This window comes from Falco biarmicus, chromosome 8, assembly GCF_023638135.1.
Source record: "Falco biarmicus isolate bFalBia1 chromosome 8, bFalBia1.pri, whole genome shotgun sequence".
Classification (NCBI taxonomy): Eukaryota; Metazoa; Chordata; class Aves; order Falconiformes; family Falconidae; genus Falco; species Falco biarmicus.
This window is the reverse complement of record NC_079295.1, coordinates 65,346,252-65,360,553: the sequence shown is the minus strand read 5'-3', so window position 1 is coordinate 65,360,553 and position 14,302 is coordinate 65,346,252. Positions and strand designations below refer to the sequence as shown.

Sequence of the window (14,302 nt, the reverse complement as noted above, 5' to 3'; positions counted from 1 at the left end):
TAATTGTTTCTTAATATTCTTAAACAAGTTCAGCCTGCTTTTCATCTTGATAGAAATTTAGCATAAGTATTTTGGAGCTTGTCTTCATTAGAAAAACAAATCAAGAAAGGATGTGGGTAGTTAATCCCAGCAAATGCATGCTTAAGCCTTAGACCTCTAAAATTTTCCCAGTAATTATTTTTGGGGAAAGCTTTTGGGGAATTCTGTCTATGGTGAGTATTGCTGTCACAGATGAACTGCAAGGGCTGTTTCTCATCCCACAGGTCCCAAGAGCCAAGGCCCTGTACACCTACCGAGGGCACAACCCCGGGGAGCTAAGGTTCAACAAGGGGGACATCATCATGCTGCTCCGTCAGCTGGACGAGAACTGGTATCTGGGGGAGGTCAACGGGATCAGCGGCGTTTTCCCAGCCAGCTCCGTGCAAGTCATCAAGCACCTGCCCCTGCCAGCACCCCTTGGCAGAGCACTCTACAGCTTTGACCTGAGGAGCAGGGATAAGACTGAAAACAAGGACTGCCTGACGTTTCATAAGGTAACAGCACCCCACAGCAGCTGGGCTGGGCGCTTTTCTTCTTTAGGCTGTGTGCTGTTCTGCTACTCCCCAACTCCATAGGAGCTCCCCTTTGGAAATCAGTGAGGTTCCCAAGCCCGCTCAGACACTGCCACCAGCAGTTAAACCTCCTAGGACTGCCTCATGGGGGTACGTGCAGGATGGGGGCATCCAGAGAGGGATGCTAGTGCCTGCTACGAGCAGCGATTGCAGTCCCTCAGCTCAGCTTCTAATCATGCTGCTGTTGCTGATGAGGAGTGGCCAACGGTGGCAGTCTGCTCTCTCTTGACCAAAACACTCCAGGATCTCTAGAAGACACCTACTGACATAGTAAAGAAAATTGCTTCCAGGTCTGGGGATACATCATTTATGCAGCTTGAACATACCCAGCCTACTGGAGGCATGGATTTGCAGAGCTGAATTTTTACTATATTTCCCTTTATTCCCCAAAGGCTACAGAGCTTGCCTCTACTCTGTTAGAGGACACACTCTTCTGAGTAACTGCACCTCCCAGCAAAGTCAGCTGCCCCTGTAGTGTCAGAACGAGGTGAGGCACGGCAGAGCAGAACAGCAAGTGCTGTCCAGAGGCATCAGTGTCCTCGCAGAGAAGTCATCTCTTTCTCCGTCCAGCCAGCAGCACAGCTGCTCTAATGGGTGGGAAGAGGCAGGAGAGAGAGGCTGTGGCCCAGGCCAGGTTCCCCAGGGAGTCCATGCTGGATGTGGAGTGGCTAGCAGGGGGCAAGAGAAATCAAACAGCTGAGAGCCAGTTGTGGCTTATGATCAAGGGGAGGAACTGACAGAGAGAAGTCCATTCAGAGCAGCAGCATTACATCACCAGCAGCTCTATAAAATGTGGGTGCTCAACTTGCTAGTGCAGATGCAGAGATGCCAGGCAGCCAGCAATCCTCCCTTTGTCATTTGGATTCACTTATTAGCAGGAGGCACCTGCCTTGGTTTTCTGCTGTCTGCGTTCACTTGTTTTTTCTCTTTCACTCAATTTGCCTTTGTTTCACAGCTTACTCATTCTGTTTATTTGCATCAGGAGGCTGTGCTCATCTCCACTCCCACAGCAAAGTTCACACGTGGGGAGTTAGCGCACATCTAAACAAACAGACGCTTCTGCAAAATGGCAAGAGCATCTTCCTGTCCCCCTGCTTTGTGACAGTGGTCGGTTGTTACCGTACGAAATTACAAAGGCTGAAGGAGTCACTTCAGCAACTCCCTTCTGCAGTAACCTCGAGGCAGTGGCAGCACTCGGCATGTTAGTTTAGAAGGGAGAAAAACATGAATTTTTTTCTGTAAATTCTCTTTATTCCCCCCCCCCCCCCAAGGCAGATATCCTTAACAAGATGAAATGAAAACATCTTCAAAGTTAACAAAATTTACTTCTGCTGGGCTGCTCAGGAGTGTAAATCTTTCCAAAGAGATGTACCTATCAGTCAATACAAACTAGCTTTTTTTCCTCTGCATTATTTCAAATACCTTACTCCAGCAAATGTCAGGTGATCTCGGCTGCTGAAATAGAGATGGGAAGTTCTCAGCAGTATGACACCAACTGCCTCTGCACTTACATAGGGGTTTTTCTCTTGCTTCCTAGCTACAGTGCTACTTGTATTATTAGTTGTGTGCGTGGCAATTACAGAGGCATTTCCACGCCATGGAAACCACCCAGCAAGTCAAAGGCTTCTCATGCCCTCACCCTCAGACTCGTGTCCACAGTCCCGGTTCAGCCACGCTCCTGCCTTTAAATTAAAAGCAAGTTTGAGCTTTGTGCTGAGTTAGGCCAGACAAGGTGGCATTTCAGAACACACAGACACCAAAATCTGTGCTGAACAGGACCCGACAGGACCGCGCCACGGTGGGTGTTCGATGAGGCCGCTCTGCGAAATGGCAGGGTGAGCCCTCTCCCACCCTGGCACCCACCTCTGCCGCAAGGGAGGGCGGGTGACACCATGTTCCTGCCCTCCAGGGTGACAGCATCACCACCCTCGCAGGGCTGATGGGAACAGAGGGCACGTTAGGTGACAAAGCAGGGCTGGCCCTTCCCCATTTTGGGGGTACAGCCCCACCGCCACTGTGCCCACCCAATGCCATGCCGGGCAGTGGCTGGTGCCAGCACCCATGGGCAGAGCCCCGCTCCAGCCTGGCAGGGCCCCCTGCCCCAGCCCTGCGGGTAGCCAGCCAACAGCTGTCCCTCACCGCCGCAAAGCCTCCACAGTGACAAAAAAATCAGGGACAAAAATGGAAAATTCAGGCAAAACATCAAAACTGCATTTTTAGCAGGTTCTGTTGTAGCCAGCTCCTGTGTAGCTCTGCTCTGCGTGGATCTGCCCTGTGAGCCCCCCCCCAGCTGCTTCCCGGGGCTGCATGGGGGCTGCAGGGGTGTTGGCTGGGCACAGTGGCTCCCAGCCACCACCAGCACATCACGGGTCGCATCCCCAGCACTCCAGTTCTGCAGACCTTTAAGCCACCCGCTCCCTGACAGAACTTCGTTAGCACTGGTCTAGACATTAATTGTATTCCTGCCGTTTAGCTTGAGATGCAGGGTGTAAGTGGCACCAACAAGAATTCCTAGAAATAAAATTAATACTTGTAATCACCATAATTACAGCAAGCACTTCTTTGTGGCTATTTTATAAAAGGATACTAGTAAAACATCTTATTTGAAGCTCTCATACATTTTGTAAAATGTCTTTTCATTTAATGAAATCATTTTCGTTTCAGTAATTACTTAAGTCTGGAGTTAACAGAAATAAGTTAGTTAGGGCCACATAAAGCCACGAAGGAATTAGAAATTAATTATGGAGAAGGCAAAGGTAGGTCTGTTTTGGGAGATGCCAGGCTTTTCTTGGCTTTGACACTTAGGTTTATGCTCCATTTTATCGTGTCTCCTGGTGTTTAGAGAAGGCAGGAAAATGTTTCCAGTTTAGGCTAAAGTTTAATTACATACAAAAATGACAATATTGCTATCTTATATATGTACAGATGCACACAATATGGTTTTTAAACCTTGCTTTAAGGAGTGAGGAGGAGGGAAATGTGAAAACAATCCCTGCTTTAAAATCATAATGCTTGACAGACACCTGTACCTCTCCTGCGTTAGAGTCAGCCTTGTCCATCCCAGGAGTCGGGCACATTGCCTCATATGAGTGGGTGAGAATCTCAAAGTTTTGCAATTCGTTAATGTCAGCAGTAAATCATGATTAATTCCTCTGGCAGTCATCGTGGTAAAAAACACTGTCACCACATGCCCTTTGCTATTAATACTGTATGATCAGCAGTTCCCAAGAAATACTGTTTGAACGTTGCCTGTATGCAGACTCAGGGCCTGACTCTTCCCTCATTAAACCCAGTGGTTAATGAGCCAGGCTTTCAATGGAAGCAGGACCAAGCCATGAACGTTTAGACCTACAGAGACGTAACTGGGTGGCTTTACTTCTGCTGGGAAAGTCACCATCAGTGAGGGCTTCTCCAAGCTCTTGACTTCGAGTCAGCTGCAGGGCACTGACACCCTGCTGCCAGTCACACCTAAGCATGCCAGCACAAAGTAGAAAAGAAAGATGTGCCCAAATGTCCCTTCTAATTTAGAGTTAATTTTTTATAATGCTGCTAGAGAGTCAGCCAGCTCTCCTTATACCTCTGCAAGCCAAAGGGTTTGACAGGAAAAAAGCTTCCTGTAAAGTACTGGGCAGGGGGGGAACGCTCAGCTTCAGTAACATGTTGTCTAAGCAACACATTTTTCAAACCAGTTTCAATTTTGCTGTCAGCTTTGCATCAGTAATTTTGCATTCGGGATTTGTTACTGAAAACATACCAGGGAAACGACTGAGCCACGGGTTTTTAAAGATCACCTGTAACATCATCTGAAATCTGCTGGCAGCTCTGCTGCCAGGTAGGAAAAGAGAGGAAAAAGGAACAACTGAGCAGGTGCTGGGCTGTGCCAGGCGTAACTTCTGAAGCATGCCATCACATCTCCCTTTGTCTCTTCCAGCCAAACACCACTGCAAGGCAACTCCTGCAGACCAGCAAAAGCCACTGGTCCCCTCAGTTTAAGTGCACATCCCTCCGAACGGCATCTCCCAAAGCAAAGGGCGCGGATTCACCAGCTTTCCCCAAGGTGCCCGACTCCAGGTGCAAGAGCCTGCGGCAGTTCTCCATCACCACTGCCCTGAACACCCTCAACCGGATAGTCCACGCGCCTGCTGAGCGGCAGGCGCTGGAGATCAGCTCCCCCGTGCTCATCAGCTCCAGCAACCCCACCGTGGCCACCCAGAGCAGCGAGAAAGCACAGTTTCCCTGCAGCAGCCCTCTCCAGGTAAGGAAGTGGCAGCATGGATGCTGTGGGAACAGTATGAGTCCAAAATGCAGGTCCTGGGTAGGGATACTCCATGTGCAGGTGGCAATGCAAAAAGCATACACATGCAAAGGCAAAGCACCTGTGCTGATAGCATCAGTAAGAGATGTCACCCACATCAGGCTGCCTGGGATTTTTTTCCACTCTTTTTGAATCTGAAAGGTCTGTCTTCAGAGTTCAGGGGCCCAAGGGAATTAATCAAAAGAGAAAATCCGTTATCAAAGCACATTGGTAAAGCACATTCCCATTCTGATTTCTGCCCTACTGCGGTGAGCTCCATGTGCAGAGGGGGAGAAAACAGAGAGCTTAATTTGCAAAATAAAATATTTTTCATTTTAGGAAGTAAGGAACGTGACTTCCCAAGGGAGCTAATGGAGCCTCAGTCCATTCAGACATGCACGTGTGTGTGTGCTTGGATTCACACTGCAAGCAAACATCTGTTTTGTCACATCAAGATGTAGATCAAAACCAGATAGTTCTGCAGTTCTCAGCATTTGCAAAATTAAAGCTAAAACCAGCCATTGCCCATGTTCACCTGTGTTGCTTTGATGATGAGCCTTTCTGAGCTCCTCACAGAATTAAGTTGCACTGGCATGGCAGGACCTGCAGAATCAGGCCCTGAGTTATGAGCAAATAAATGCCCAGTAAGATCGGTGAGGAGGCTGCCCTGCGCTGAGCGGATCTGTACTGCCAGGGATTGCTTGCACAGCTTTTTCATCTAACCCCTATGCTTAAAAGGAAAGGAGAAACCTGCTCTTGTTAATAATTGGTATTTCAATTTTTCTGGTAAAGTCTCAAGCATATAAAGAGTCCCCGGCATCCCCAATGCTCATCCTTAACGGTAAGCATTGGGCTTAATTGAAAAAATTTATCAAGTTTAATCGCTGCCTGAAATCTCAGCCCTGGCGCTCACATTTGGGTATCTATAACCACCACCTTTACTCTGCCCGCTGGGGCACACGAAGGCGTTGCGGAGGCACAGAGCTCCATTACTGTACCCTAAAACACAAAGTTGTCTCCAAAGGCAAACTGCCTACAGAACAGGCTTCCTCACACAATGTCACCTCAGCAGTGTTACAACATCTACAGACATAATGAAGAAGCCTCCTGCTTCTTCTAACCAGGGCTGTCAGCCCTTCTGAAAAGCAGTCGGGGTCTCTGCCACAGCCCACGGCAGCCTCTGCCTGCACCTGCCCACCTCCTCCCGGGCACCGGCTCCTGCCAGGGCAGCTCCTGCTGGGGCAGGGGGCACCCCATGGGTCCCTGCCAGCCTGCTCTGAACCCAGGACTGTGCTGAGAGAAGATGAACCTGTGGCCGAGATAATAAACATAGACTGACCTTTTGGAGTATATCTGCTCCTTACTTTAGGAGGCAAAAGATTCTTATTCCTTCTTCACACTCTGACTAAAGATCTCAATACAGAATCTTCACAGATCATCTGAAATGGGAGAAAAAAAGGTTTTGTTTAGATTTATATGACATCTTTCATATTCAAGGTTGCTCTAACGTTTTATAAAGCAATAAGCCAGCCCCTGGTAGTTCAGTGTCTGCAATAAAACCCAGTAGGCATTTTGTACTTAGCAATAGCCTGCAAAAAGCCTTGGATGTTAGATCCTGTTTTATGTGAGAGGAAATGAAGCCTTACAATAGAACTGTAATTCAATTGAAATGGTATCATGTCTCGCGAACCCAATATAATTTTACCAGAAACATCTCAGTGTGAACTATTGTCAATAGCAGAAGCAATAGAGGGAACATGTTAACGCTGTGCCCTGGAAGGGTTGGTGTTTCCTTTCTTCTAAACAACGGGTTATCTCCCAGAGGGCTGCAGGAGGATCCCTCTTGTTCACAGGGCCACACAGGTTGCAGCTTTTCCTTTTTCCATCTCCGGGTTTGCGTTGCAATGACTGACCTGCAAAGTTGTGACTCCTCTGCAAGCCCAGATACACGCTGACAGGCTGGACCATGCTGGCCATATCCCAGTGAGGTCACTCATCCTTCCTCCTAATATTAATCAGATGCAAAAGCTGTGGGGGTGAACGTGTTGATAAGGCAGCTCACATGATCAGAACAAAGTTGCAGCATTGAGGAATAATAGGAGAGACAAGAGCTGATGCCGATCCCGAGGGCTGGTCTGCCCCACTCAGCAGCTTCTGGTGGAAGTTCAGCTTTGACAGCAAGTGCTAAGACTTTGGAAAAACTGCAGTGCATCTCCAAAAGTATGGTTGTTCCATGGCAATTGGTTTTATATACACAACATTACTTGAAAGGAAAAGATCAATGTTTCTTGGGTTTAAACTACTCCAGATAAAAGTTTGGAAGCAAGGAGCAGTTCCGTGCCTACTGCCAGCCCTGGAGTACAAGTTCCAAGCTGGGGTCTTCTGTTATTAGCAATATAGTAAAGAGTGGGTTGAATCACACCCTTAATTGCTTCCGTGCATTTTCGTGCTCCCCGCTAAGCCTGCAGAAGTTGAGTAGCCTGGATCTTTGTGGGTGGTCACAAATATGGTGCAGCAGATGGAGCTGAGTCTACAGCACCGCTCAGCCTTTCTGACTCTGGGCTGAAACCCTGCCCAGGGCTGACCCGGTGCCGCGCCTGCACTCACACACGGCTGTGCTGCGGCGGGAGCAGCGGTGGCCGCTCTTGAACCCCCAGGAGCCAGCCCCAAACAGCACAGCCCCTGCGAGGAGCTCCCGACACCCGCTGTGCAAGACTGAACAATTTGCGAGAATGAAGTAGGCAAGGATTTAACCAGTTAAGTGGGAATTATCCCAGGAGAACCAAGCCCAACATTGGATAACCTCAGCTGGCAGGCAAGGGTGAGGTATACCAGAAAGGCCGGGCGATGGGGGGGTGGAAAGTGCCCCCCTGGCCGCCAGCGCTGACATCGTCCTCCACGGAGCAGAGGGACGGTGTGGGAAGGCAGCAGCCTGCCCGAGATGGCAGGCGAAGCCACGGAGGCTGCGCATGGTTAGAGGATGAATCACTGGCAGAAGGAATGTGCACCACAGCATCCGCCCTCCCTGGGAGCCAGGGAAAGCCTGCCTCCCCATCTGGGGCTCCATGCGGAGCCCTGAGAAATCTGAGAGCATCCCAGGCCCCTGGGCTCCGCACCCGAACACCGGAGCTTTTCTCCACCCACGAAAGGAGCTGCCCCAGCAGCAGCAGCGCAGCCCCGCGCCCGCCTCCGCGCCGGGCAGGCACCCGCTCGCCAGGAGCGCACCCTCCACCGAGCACTCGGGGCTCTTGTGTCCTTTCAGGCAACGACCCCGTTTCATTCCCAGTTCAAGACAAGGATTTAAGGCCCCACAAGAGCAGGTGGAAGGAAAGGAGCTGTGCTGCGACCAGGTTTAGCACTAGTGAGGGTTAGGATCACAGGAGGGGGTGTCTAGCAGCAGCCATCACTTGAGGATAGGGCAGGAGAGCAACCTCAGCCATCAAACTGGAAAACATGGAACCCTGAAACTACCTGAGCATTTAAATCCATCGCCTCTTCCAGGACAGGCTTCCAGACAGATACTGAACATACGTTTGGATCAGGTAATTTAGAAAAAAAAGATTCCACACATTTTGAATGGATGCATTCATTGCTTTCTTTGGGGTAGGGGTCAAAAAAAGTGGTATTTTTCCAGTAGCATGTAGTTATGTGACATTTTCCCTATGCTATAAGACTACACATGCCTGAGGGGGACAGAAGAGATCATTAGCATCCCCCAAAGCACCCTGTGCGTGACACATTCCCCCATGGCATCACGTCTCGAGCGATGCTGGTGCTTGGTGAGGGGAGAGGGAGCAGGAGGGGCTGCACCTTGGGCACACACCGCAACAAAGCACGGCTTAAGAAGCGAAGCTGAAGAGGCTGTGCTAGGTGCTTGTATGGCTTTCCAAACCACAACGCGTCTGCCTGCCTGGCATTTCCACCACCAAGGCCCAGGTCGGACTCATTTCAGCCCATAAAAGGGAAGAACCGGCAGCAGCCAGCCCTGCCGCCAGCCCTCCTCCTGCTCTTCCTTCCCCTTCCAGGTGCCAAGCCAGGCTCAGGCGGGAGCCAGAACCAGTTTGCAGGGCTTGTGGTGCACCGTGTCTGTGCATGTGCCTGTTGTGCAAGCCCTGACTGCCGGGGCAAGGGGAGCAAGCACTACCGAGCTGCGCCCTCCCTTGCCGCGTCCAGCAGAAAGCACCAGCAGCTGCAGGAAGCTCTTCCCGGTCCCAGCTGAGCTTATCCCGCTGGGCTGGCCGGTACGTGGGTCAGGGAACATCTGGCTAAGAGCTGCTGCTACCCTTTGCTGCTCGTTCAAGTGAGCTGATAAACCCGGCATCTGCCTTCTAGTACATTTGGCTTTTCTATGCAATAAATGATCTGAAACTGGCGGGATCCAACTTTCAGCAGCACCAAGAGCACCGGCTGCCCCGTGATGCAGTGGGGAAAATCCTCCTCCCCACAAGGCATCTCATGAACACTCTCGACAGGGAATTGCCTGAGTCAGCAGGGCACTGTAGAGAGGAGCCAAGCTAGAAATCATGTTGGTGACAAGCTAGGTGGGGAGATGGAGTAAGAGAGGGATTTAAGGAGAAGCAGGAAACAAAACTCTTTGTACTTACAAGGGCTTGCAAGGTATTCACAGGAGATCAGCAAAAGTGAGTACTGAAATCAGTTTTATGTGGCTAGAAAATATTTCATTCAACCTTTTTTCTTCTCTGTTGAAAATTCAAAACCAGCTTTGATGCAGGCTCTGAAAGGATTGCTGCTTCCACGAAGAGGGGGAACAGAGAGAGAAAAAACATTAAGCTTTCCATCCAGAGGTGGACATTTCAGCACAGTTCCATCAGGACAACCAGCAAAAGGTTGTAATTTTGCTCCAATGCAGGAAAAAGAAACTCCAAATCCCCAAATTCTGAAGGTTTTGATTATGAAAACTATTAAAACGGAATTATAATTTCCAGTCACCTTTGATTATATGAGAGCCTAGTCTGACCCTACCTGGACTAGAAAATGAAGAACACAAAGATGGTTTGAAGCTGACCTGCCACTCTGGGTCCAGAGACAGAAGCTATAGTTGCTGGGTTTTTTTAATTAACTTCATTTACTGGAGAGCAACAGAGCTGGTGAGTCATGTTTTTTTTCCCCTAGGTCCTTGCTAAGCCAGTGCTTCAGCACCGTGTTACAGACATGACCACTAGAAATTAGATTTGAAATGAATAAGAGATTAAAGCCCCGACAACTTGCATCATTAAAGGTCCTGTGGTCTTGGCTGGAGAGCATGACTGCCAGCCACATCCCAGCCCAGCGACTTTCCACTGGGCTGAGATTCCCCAGAGACACTGCTCCAGCTGCCCTGCCTTGCTGGGAACTGGCTGCAGCGGCACAGCTTGGCTAGTGCCTTCCAGTGCACATAGTGCTGCATTCCAAATGGGATGAACTACTTGCTCAGTTCACCCCAGGACATATTCTTTGCTTTAGAAGGGACAGATCAGCAGAAGAGAGCATTGTCAGGATGCCAGTTTGAACGCTGCCATCCTTTCCTCCAAACCCGCAGACCCAGCCCACGCAAACAGGCCAGGACGCTGCTGAGCACCCTCCCTCACCGCCTCCAGCTCTACTGCTGGCCAGAAAAGCAGAAGTAGAAAAGAAACTGAGGAGGAGGAGCAGCATGCATGGTGGGCACAGAGCAGCGGGGTCAGTGACTGGGACCTTCCTGGGCCGGGCTCAGCAGCACCGCTTGTTCTCACTGTTTTCAGAAGCCAGCGCTGCTGGGGAAGGGCAGCAGAGGGACGCCCCCAGGCCAGCGCCCCAGAGCTGCGGGGGGGCTGCGCTGCCCCACCATCCCCTGAACGGACTCGGCCCTCCCAGCTGAGGAGCGGCAACAGCAAACTTGCCAGGCCAGAGAGACCCCGCCACCTCCTCAGGCTCGCATGGCCCCCGGAGAGCCCCCGAGCAAGGCAAGAACTGCGGGGGTTACCACCATGGCTGGGTCCCTGCCGGCAGGGACCACCTCTGGAGGACACAGATGTCTTCATCCTTGTACCAGCTAAACCCCTGCCTCGCTGCTGGGCACAGAAACAAGGCCAGCTAGACTGTCCACCAAAGTTCAGCTTAAATTATTTTGCTTTTGCCATTTGAAAGATAGCTGGGTTTTCACATGAAAGGGAAGGGTCTACTACCTTCCCTAGAAAGTTCTCTGTTTACATTGAAACACCTTCTACCCTGACTGCTACAGAAGTTTGCAACCAGCAAGGAAAATATTCCCTTTAAAGCACGCCATCACACAGCTCCCAACAGGATCTAGCCCAGCACCTTCCTCCTCTGGCATGGCAGGAATTCCCCCATCGGATAGATCAGATAACCCACCGGCACTCCAAGGCCAGAGATGCCAACACACAAACTTCCAGCAGGAGCTGCAGCCCCAGCAGAGGGGTAAAAGCAGAGGAGGCACTTAGACCTACACCTCCACCATGCACTTCAGCAGCTTTTCTTGGTGGAAGCACTTTGTATAGTTGGCTTAGGAGGTTTTATCTGCATGTTCTTCAGATGGTTTTGGAAAAGAATTAACATTTCCCATATCTAATAGCTCTAGTGCTGATTTTTTACCGCTCAATCAGCCAGCTACAAAACACTAATTCACCTTACACCAGCAACCAAGTGAAACATCTCCACATCTTGTTCTTGGCATCTGGAAGCTCCCTCAAGCCTGCACAGTACACTGGAGATGGAGGTGGAGAGTTTATCAGCCTCAGAGAGGTCATCCTATTTACTCCTCAATGTGCAGGGCACGCAAGCAGCACTGCTCTTACACAAGAAGCTGGTGTTTGCAGAAATTTCTTATATTCTTTCCACTGCATGGCCTTCACCCTTTGAACAAAAGCCCCACCTCCTTGCAGTCCCCTCATGGAGGTGAAAACCCTGCAGAGATCAGCGCTATGGGAGGTGGGGACAGTGCCCATGGTGGGACCACGCCAGAGCCCAGCAAGCACAAAGGACAAATAACCGAAACCAAACTCAGAAGAACAGGGGCACCCTGCAGGCAGGTTCTGGGGTAACAGCGAGATGCTCAGCAGGACGCCGGGCAGAGGATGCCCAGCAGCGCATGCTCACCTCAGAAACCCCCTAAGCAGGTGGATGTCACCTGACCTGTGAGACATGGAGGTACAGGGGAAGGGGAACGGCCAAGCACACTGCCCGCATCCTCACCAGCACAGCAGGGAGGTCCAAGGAGGCATCTCCTTGCCTTTGGTGGGCAGCGGCGGGGCCAGGCGCTCGCCCACTGCAGCAGCAGGTCAGGCACGGTGTGCTCAAGGCACACAGTTACCTTGACAGCAGAAACGGGGCTGAGGTTCCTCCCTTGAACGTGAAAGGCCCCCAGAAGAGGACAGAAGGGGCATTATGGTGGCTGGTACCTCTCCATAGATGAAAAATGATGGTGGGGAAAGGGCCACCACAAACTAAATGCAAACCCAGGTGAAGTGCCTCTGCCCGCGCAGCTGCTGCCTTTACCCGGCACAGTCTGCACTGTACACACACATGGGTCTGTGGAGCTCCTCGAGACACCACAGACGTAGTAAATACCTTTAATAATAGTTATTAAAAGATCACTGGGGCAAGGACTGTATTATTTAGGGTTTAGACTATGCCAATACTCCCAGATGGAGCTAAATACATAACAAGTAGAACAGCAATGATTACACCAGCCCTCACCTGGCAGACGTGACTGTCTCCTCCTGGTTAGCAAAGTCTGGGCTTGAAATGCTCCTTTCCCATTCTGAAGCAGGCAGCAGAGACAATGAATCAGAGGTACTCACCTTCTTCAGAGCCAAGCAAAAAGGGGCAAGAAAATGCTGAGGACACGGAGAGAGGCAAAGGAGTGCTCCCCTGCTCCAGTGGATCTTGTACAGATAGGATGAGCAACAGTTACAGGTTTAGGGCTCAAGCTGAACTCCTGGAATCCACGGCTGTTCAGTTAAGCTTATCCTGTTTCATCGTTGCTGTGAGAGCCTCCTCACACACAGGTTACCTGTCCCAACAAGTTCCCATGGGATAAGCACCATCAGTCCCACTGGGCCATACCCTGGAAAGCATCTCACTGTTGAAGTGGAAGGTCTTCCTCTTACTGCCTGCTCTTTTGTTTGCCAAATGCTCCAAACTCATCTTTCTCCCAAAACATCTTTGGGTTTTGGTTTTGGTGGTGGATATGGGGTTTTTTTGCTGTTTTTTGTTTTTTTTTCTGAAGGGTAGATGAAGCCTGTGAAGTGTTTTTAGTTGCTCTTCCAGTGGCTAAAATAAGTCTACATTCAGGTTAATATATTGGTTTCTTTCTCCCTCTAGGTCAGTGCATCTTACTACCCTGTGCCAGGATCACTGGGGCACTCTGCAGCCATTGTCACTCTTCCCCATCTGCAGCATCACATATCAGCTTATATGTACGTAACTGAGATACATGCGGGCGGGGTGGAGGGGCGTGTAATTTTCTGTACCTTCACCTTAGGCTTATCCAGCTAAAGGTTCTTGCATGCCGGGAGGTAAAGGCAGAGCAGAGTGCAGCTCCCATGGGCTTGGATCCAAAAGCAGATCCTCGTAGGAATGTACTTGGCTGGTCTAAGCAGGGGGTCACAGCGACTTAATATCACTGTTAAATTATTATATTCCCAGCAGGTGAACCGTCCTTGCGCATAACTACCTTACTTCATATCCACAGATACATAGTTCTGCCTACTTGTCAACAGTATGTTTTACATTTTTTTAAAGAAACTAATTACTCCTTAAGTGCCTGTAGTTATTTATTTTAAAACAGTGAAGGTCACTGGTGTTTTGAATGATCCAATCTTTTAGTACTTTCCCAGGGTTAAAATTTGCAGATTATATATTGTAATGATCTGGTTTCCTCCAGATAAGATTCATCAGCCTGGCACTGTAGTAAGCTACCTAATGACAACAAAACAGCAACAAGCTGTCGACACGGTAATTAGCACCTCCACAGTATCAAGCCAGACCTGTGGAAACACTAGTACACGTGAGCAATACCTATAAATCTGTACTACGCTCATAATGTTTGCTACTTGTGTGCATTAGCATAGGTCACCCAAGACTATTACACACAATTAATCCTAAACACTAGAAAACTCCTTGGACCCTACAATAATTTGCAGAATGAGGAGTGTGTTAAAGCGTTCCATCAGCTGCCTATTTTGCATAGCTCCTTTTTCAACCCTATAATACCAGACCAGTATCTGCATGTCCTGCCCTTCAAGATGAATCCTGTATAAAGTGATAAGCCACTGCGGAATAAGAACACCCTTACAATGAACCTCGCCTGCTCTGGGCAAGTAACAGAAGTCACTTCATGTAAATGCAGGCGTTTCAAGTCAAACTTTCACGTGATCATTCTGAACAACAGGGAGAG

The 14,302-nt window shown here is 49.7% G+C and overlaps 1 protein-coding gene and 1 long non-coding RNA gene across 2 annotated transcripts in view; one reads left to right on the top strand and one right to left on the bottom strand.

Annotated features, from left to right (window-relative positions):
* The window catches only part of LOC130154087 (uncharacterized), a 29,974-nt gene extending 16,582 nt beyond the window's left edge, over window positions 1-13,392 (bottom strand). The window contains exon 1 of the long non-coding RNA XR_008823603.1: window positions 6,245-13,392. This is a non-coding gene — a long non-coding RNA (uncharacterized LOC130154087). The remainder of the gene's footprint in view (window positions 1-6,244) is intronic.
* Window positions 1-14,302, top strand: part of SH3RF2 (SH3 domain containing ring finger 2) — a 44,932-nt gene that overhangs the window by 19,055 nt on the left and 11,575 nt on the right. Inside the window, exons 2-4 of the mRNA XM_056349828.1 lie at window positions 264-533; window positions 4,543-4,866; window positions 13,228-13,322. Coding sequence (XP_056205803.1) covers window positions 264-533; window positions 4,543-4,866; window positions 13,228-13,322 — 689 coding nt within the window. The remainder of the gene's footprint in view (window positions 1-263; window positions 534-4,542; window positions 4,867-13,227; window positions 13,323-14,302) is intronic.